The sequence below is a fragment of the Manihot esculenta genome, chromosome 1 (assembly GCF_001659605.2).
Source record: "Manihot esculenta cultivar AM560-2 chromosome 1, M.esculenta_v8, whole genome shotgun sequence".
NCBI lineage: Eukaryota > Viridiplantae > Streptophyta > Magnoliopsida > Malpighiales > Euphorbiaceae > Manihot > Manihot esculenta.
Window position 1 is genome coordinate 29,067,941 of NC_035161.2, and position 7,258 is coordinate 29,075,198.

General features: G+C 35.3%; 1 protein-coding gene across 2 annotated transcripts; it reads left to right on the forward strand.

The window, feature by feature from the left end:
- LOC110629761 ((S)-ureidoglycine aminohydrolase) lies at positions 1–6,940 on the forward strand. Of its 2 annotated transcripts, XR_002490279.2 has the most exons (14): positions 1–162; positions 463–588; positions 2,066–2,153; positions 2,233–2,309; positions 2,902–2,941; positions 3,036–3,102; positions 3,244–3,329; positions 3,624–3,705; positions 4,070–4,126; positions 4,791–4,829; positions 5,738–5,808; positions 6,086–6,175; positions 6,386–6,439; positions 6,582–6,940. XR_002490279.2 is itself a non-coding variant. In XM_021776873.2 (13 exons), the coding sequence occupies exons 1-13, from the start codon at positions 96–98 to the stop codon at positions 6,649–6,651; spliced, it is 924 nt and encodes a 307-aa protein (XP_021632565.1). In that variant the 5' UTR covers positions 1–95; the 3' UTR covers positions 6,652–6,940. The 2 variants fall into 2 exon arrangements, 1 of the variants encoding a protein (XP_021632565.1); XM_021776873.2 differs by lacking the exon at positions 6,086–6,175.
- The last annotated feature ends 318 nt before the right edge of the window (positions 6,941–7,258 follow it).

Genomic DNA, 7,258 nt, shown 5'->3' on the forward strand with positions numbered 1-7,258 from the left:
TTCATCCCCTTCTTAAATTAGTACCGACGCAGCCATGCGACAAACTTCCTGCGTTAGCTAACTCGCTCGCTCGCTCACTCACCCAATCAAAGCCAATGCCAATTCTCTCCATGTCTTCGCTACACTCTCTTCTCCTCCTCCCACTGATCTCTATGATGTTAAGTACGGCCAGTTCCTTCACTCGCTGAATTTTCTCGCTATCTGTGTTTTTCCCTAGAAAGCTCGCACTCCAGATTATAGTTTTACTCCCGTGATTCCTTCTCAAATTATTAGTGGAGTGGAGTTGTTTTAATTTTGGAAGAAATAGTATGGATACAACCGATTGTTATTAGGTTTTTAGGCAATCAAGACAGGGGAATTTATTTTATTATTTATTTATTTATTTTTTGTGTCGAGGAGAAGAAGAAACTTCGAAGACTCGGATTGAGATTTTAACTGTATGTTTTCGCTATTTTGTACTAGGTTTGGTTATAGGTTCAACTGATGGAGGGTTCTGCTCCGCACCTTCAACATTCGATGAGGAAGAAGCTTCCAAATCTCTCTACTGGAAAGTTACAAATCCCACTCTTTCCCCTTCTCATCTCCAAGGTTTGTATTTTCTCCACACTTATTATTATTTTTAATTTATATCACATGGAATAAGCTCAATTTTATACTGTTGTTGCAGATAGAAATGTAGTTCTTGCAGCTTTAAGGAATTATTAAGAGTTGTAATGAATTTCAATCATTATCAATTTTATTTTCTTGGCTCCTCATATGAAAAGAAATGACACGGGGTGTACTTAGATTAAAGAAAAAAGAGTCCATGACCTTTTAATATGTATGTTTTATGAAATCTTTTGGATCAAACTGAGGAATATAAGGATTTGGACTGTTAAGAACACAGTTTGCATAGTTATAAAAATTTATCGGGAGCATTGTTTTGGGTGCGTGAAATCCTCAATGACTCACAATTGCTAAGTTTTTGGTTGGGAATAAAGTTAAATGCACATGTACAATGGCATTGGAGATGATTTCCAAAACAAGAAAATGGAGAATCTAATGCTTCCAGTCATAATCTTGGGGTTATGCTTTTGCCATCTTCTCTGCAATAGTCACATTCTCGTTGAATTTCTTGTGTATGAATTTGTATATGAAACATAATGGTGGAATTCAAAGTGATCCCTAAACACACTTCTTAATGATTTGTTTGATTGCTAAAATGCGGAGGAGTGAAGGAAGGAAATAGAGAAATTTGGCCTGCCATGCCGTTCTCTGCAATAGCCACATTCTCGTTGAATTTTTTGTGTATGAATTTGTATATGAAACATAATGGTGGAATTCAAAGTGATCCCTAAACACACTTCTTAATGATTTGTTTGATTGCTAAAATGCGGAGGAGTGAAGAAAGGAAATAGAGAAATTTGGCCTGCCATGCCATTCTCTGCAATAGCCACATTCTCATTGAATTTTTTGTGTATGAATTTGTATATGAAACATAATGGTGGAATTCAAAGTGATCCTTAAACACACTTCTTAATGATTTTTTTGATTGCTAAAAGGCGGAGGAGTGAAGACAGGAAATAGAAAAATTTCGCCTGCCATTTGTGTTAAATCACGGAAGAAGGAACTACTGGTTATAGAAACTTGAAAGGATATTCAAACTTAGTCCTCTTTATCCAAAAAGTATTAAAACTGTGGACTTAACTGAAATAGCCAAGGAGTTGGCTCCATTATGTGAGCTTGATTTTATATGGTTACAGGCTTTTGCAGATGAAGATTGTGTTTTGTTTTCCCTTTCCCATCCTTAAACTCAGCAACCAAGGTCTACTCAGTGTTAGGGAAGAATTAGATCCATGGGGTGGACTTTTGACATTAACAATTCAGCCTGTCTCTTTGACAGTGATTTAAAAAATGTAAATGTCAGGGTCTTCAGCTAACAGAATATTCATGTTTCTGGGAACTGGAAATTGAAAACAAATGCTTCATATTATTTCCCTTTTTGTTGTTCTTCTTTAATCACTAAGTAGACTGCTCATGCAGAAGTTAAGTCATCTGAAATTTAATTTGGTTTGTTTCTTGGCAGACTTGCCAGGTTTCACGCGCAGTGTTTATAAAAGAGATCATGCTTTAATAACTCCTGAAAGTCATGTATTCAGTCCTTTACCTGAGTGGTACTTGGAGCTTTGCATTTCCATTTGTTGTTTGAAAATATGATCTTTACTTGTTTGCTAATTTAAATTTATTTGGTAGGACCAATACCTTAGGGGCATATCTAATCACACCGGCTATGGGCTCACACTTTGTTATGTACTTAGCAAAGATGCAAGGTTTGTTCATATATCAGTTGTCAAATATTTTATTTATGCTTTGCTTTTTTATTTTCGTCCTTCATGGATTCTAGATTTTAATATGATTTATGAATCGAATGATTCATGTGCTGCACTTTAATAAGATAAAACAACATAACTGTTGTTTAAGTCGAGTCTGCACCTGGTTATCCAATCACATCTTAAACTCACCACATGTAAATCAGTGCACACGGTTGTCAAGCTTGCTTTGTTTATCTAGAATTAGTAATTTGGCCGAGGATCTGCCAGGTGGTCAACTTTGACTGGAATCTGGCTCATTTTCTTAATTTTCTTATCTCTTTCTTCATCTGTGATCAGTAGGGCAAGGCTGCATCCCTGTGGCTATAATAGTGATGTGTCTAGGCTGAATATTTTTTTTCTTGGAGATGGCACAGGTCCTACTTATTTATTTTTCTAATATTTATAGACCTTACATATTTGGTTTGCTTTTGATTTGAATTAAGTGAGGCATCTGTGTTTTGTGGCGTTCATGTAAAACACATGGAACAACAATTTATGCCTGCCTACTTAATTGGTTTATTTTTTAATTAACATAAGCTCCACCCTACAGGAAAATCAAGATCAGGGCTCCCTCCTCATGATGTAGAGAGGTGTATTAGTTTTTCTAAGTTTGTATTTTTCATGATCAATTGAATAATCCAAGTATAATAATGTCTAATATTTTATTCTTCATATGTGTATTAGGTTCATATTCGTGGTTCAGGGTTCTGTGATTCTCACAAATGCATCTAGTGCCAGTCACAAACTAATGGTAAGAGTGTCTGATATATATTTTCATTAACTGAATTTGAGCGCACACTGGGTACATTTGTATTTGTGAAGCTATATCTTTGAGCTTGGCTAGTTTGTTAGTGTGTGCCTTATAAAATGATGTAATGCTGTGGTTGTACAGGTCGATTCATATGCTTATCTACCTCCCAATTTTGAACACTTTGTGGAGTGTGATGGATCTGCTACTCTTGCTGTCTTTGAACGAAGGTTTGTTTCATTGTGAATTATGGTTAAGGTTAACCGTAGAGAATTGTCATTCCTTTTGTGTTTAACGATCTATGTAGAGCAGCTTTATCAATAGCATTTTGTGTCATTGAAATTGCTTGATTGCTCTATTTTTTTCATCGAGATAAGATATCAAGATAAGGCTAATGATGATTGGTTCATAATCCATTGCTTTAGGTTTCTCTTTTATCAGATTTCCTACTTACTATCCTGAAGTGTAGTTAATAAAATATTTTTAATAACTCTGAGCACCAAATCCATCTTTTATCCTTCTAGGTATGCTTTTCTAGACAATCTAAGTACTGAACTGATTGTGGGTTCAACAGACAAGCAGCCACTTCTTGAGACTCCAGGGGAGGTAAGTTGCTAATGATTGTTTCATTTTGCTCATAGTTTTAACTTCTGAATGACTTTCAAAGAGAATTTAGAGGACCAAACATGGATTTATATAGATATCTCTCAGTCAGATATTTGTTCTTGAGTCTCCTTGAATTGCTTGTCAGCTATTGAAGATAAAATATTTTCTTAATATTTTGAGCTATATCTTAGTCTCTCGAGATATCCGAGTTTTATGATACTGAATATTTTTACTATGGAGTCTATGCTTACAATAACGGCTCTTGGTATAGAGTATGCACTTTGTGATTATTTAGCTTATATGCTGTTGTCATTTTACTAAATATTGTTTAGTGTTCCAAATGACATAGTGTCCTTGTTGACAGGTTTTTGAACTTAGGAAGCTTCTTCCTCCATCATTACCTTATGACTTCAATATCCATGTAAGCCATGTCTTGTTTCCCAAAATCCAATCTTTATTTCCATATGTTTTAAAGGAAAAGTCCAATAAACTTTTTTCTGCTCTGTTCATGATAAATTTACTCATAGTTGCTAACATTGTCTTCTATTGAGGTAATGAATTTAGATGTTGCTGCACTAGACATGGAATTTTGAACCCTTTCGGGTGAATATAAGTTTCAGTCTGTACCTCACTCCTCGCTCTTGTCATGGTTTGTTAGATGTATTTCTGCATGGGGGTTTGATTGAGTGGTAAATATCTTCTGATTATAATGCTAGATGCACTAGATTTCAATGTTCACGTCCAACATTTTGAAATGGGAGTTTCTGCGCTAAAGGGTACAAGTTAGGGCCTGACATCAGCTTAACTTGTTATGGTTGTCAGTTGGAGCTGTTTCAGGAGACTCAGCTTTCCATGGGCTGGAGTTTTTTCTTTTACTTTTTTTTAATCATTGTCTTTTAAATTTAAATGCTGTATGGTCAAGCACCTAACGTGGAATTCAGGATTATATTTTAGAGTGTATTTTACTGGGATATTATTTTGCAGTTGTTAAAAACTGTTTTTTTCAGTTTTGAGTAAATTTGATGCAAATGAGCCTTTTGGAGATGTCTTATTCTCCTTTCATATCATGATCCTCCTGACTGCAGATTATGGATTTTCAACCCGGTGAATACCTTAATGTGAAGGTATGCTTTCTTTCTGATTGAAACTCGGGATTCATTTTGAAATCTTCTTTTTTATTTTACTTGTTTAAATGAGAAATCCTAAACTGTCAGTAGATAAGGATAAGACTGAAAACATATTGCTCTAGGAATAACACTTAAAGGACACTCCTCTGAAAGTCCAGGAGGACAAGCTTGCAAAGAAGCCTAAAATAAACCATCTTGTCCTGTGAAAGTCTAAGGGACAAGTCTGATCTTCTAAAGCATATTCCTCTCCATTCAAATACTCCATAATGCTGCAAAAAAAGGGGGGAAAAGGAGAGTTTTTGCATCTTTCTCACCAAATTTAATTCATATGGGACAAACCAAATAATCAAATTCTCATCAAGATGTCCAAAAAGGCGGTTTCAACGTCCCCTTGCTACCACAGATTGTAAAACAAGTATTACGCTTATAAATGATGTATCAAGAAACAAAACTAGGCCTTACCTCCCTTTTGGCAACAATCCATTAATAGCTTTTGGAAAATTACAGGCCAAGCAAAAGCTTGCACCTGGAGTTATAACCTTAGCTTTTCAAGCTTACTTCATTTCAAATTTTCTTTTGTTTGTACTGTTTCATTCCTGGACCAATATCAAGTCAATGGAGGGACAAATAAACACAGAATGGTGAAGTTAGTAAAATATTCAATTAAATTATAGCCATTCTTTGGATACAACTGATTTGTGAAGAGAATATGAAGCATAGCCATGTGTGATGTGCCAATCATGAATTCATGATGCTGAAACTTTACTTGAAACTCTTGTGCTTCACTTTGTAATTTTGTATATTGGGAATTCTAGCATATTTCTTAACATACCATGTTCTCATTATTTTCATGTTTCATCCATGTGATGTGTACCTTTTCCTCCCCCTGTTTGCTTGCTTCACAGGAAGTCCATTATAATCAGCATGGTTTACTGCTATTAGAGGGCCATGGTATTTATCGTCTGGGTGATAGCTGGTATGAGATTTATTCTGAAGTTGCAACTATGATACATGAGTATTGCTGCTACTTTCTGAAGAATCTTCTGTAATGATTGGTTCTGCAGTAGCTAAAAATCTTACTACTCTGCTAGGAAGTTTGTCCAATATTACATGCATAATGCGGGAAAGCACAGATGTCATATTCTATGTGTATTTACCCGATTCACTTCATAAATGATAAGTTCTTTTATATCTACATTAGATACACATATGGAATTCTCTCTTTCTGAAAATCAAATTTAATTTTTTTGAAGTATCTTAGGTGCGCATAGGAAAGAGTGAATAATATCATGCCTTTATATTTAAGGAAAAGAAAAAGAATAACATCATGCCTTCAAGTTAGGGTTAGTTCCTTACTTGGCGATTAGTGTCTGTTCTTATGTGCCAAATTCCCAATGCTATGGCCATGCTTTGCACAGCCTAGCTTTGCGAATATCTTTGATGTAACATTTTTTAAACTTATAATATACCTGCTTTTGATTTTCTCTTTTCTGACATTGTCTGCAGAAAGTCTGCTCTAATGGCATAATTATATGCGCATATTTTTTTGGTAGGTATCCAGTCCAATCTGGTGATGTCATCTGGATGGCCCCATTCGTGCCTCAGTGGTAAGGAAGACAAATACCTCTCTCTCTCTCTCTCTCTCTCTCTCTCTCTCTCTCTCTCATATGCGCATACATGCTAATTATAGTATATCTCGAATGCACCAAAATCTTGTAGGCATATATTTATATTTTACTACTATTTCAGGTATGCTGCACTTGGTAAAACCCGGTCACGGTATTTGCTGTATAAAGATGTCAACAGGAATCCATTGTAATGACATGCAACAAAAGATTTGCTCTTGGGCTTCATTAAGTGATTGTGGCAAGAAAAGGTCAATTTATGGAGCAGTAAACATGCTGCTAAAGCCTATAAACATTACGATGGATGGGTAACAGTCATCCTTGTTTAATCTGGCTCATGGTAGCAGAAAACCAAGCTTGTAGAATTTACGTGGTAAATGAATTGACGTGCTGCCCTCTTGTAAAATAAAAGATTATTGAACATCGGTGGATACTGGATAGTTTCTGTTAATCACAAACCTGCAAAAGTTATACTTTGATTAACTACATTTTAGTTTTCGTCGCTTTTGATTCTACCAGAAACTTTTTTCTGGGAGTTCATAAATTGTGAGTGCAAAATTCGCCATATCAAAAATTAAAACACGGTGAACTTGAGAACCAACTAATGCGAATCCTTGTGGCAAGTCATCTGGTTTTAGCATCTGTTTGTAATTTTGAGATGGAGTTGATGCATGACAAAAATTGAAACTTTCGATATATATATATATAACATGAACAATTTCCATTGGGAAAGGAAAGTATCTGAAGCTACAATCTACAGAAAATTGATTCTCCTATGAATTTCTAGACCATGACTGTTAT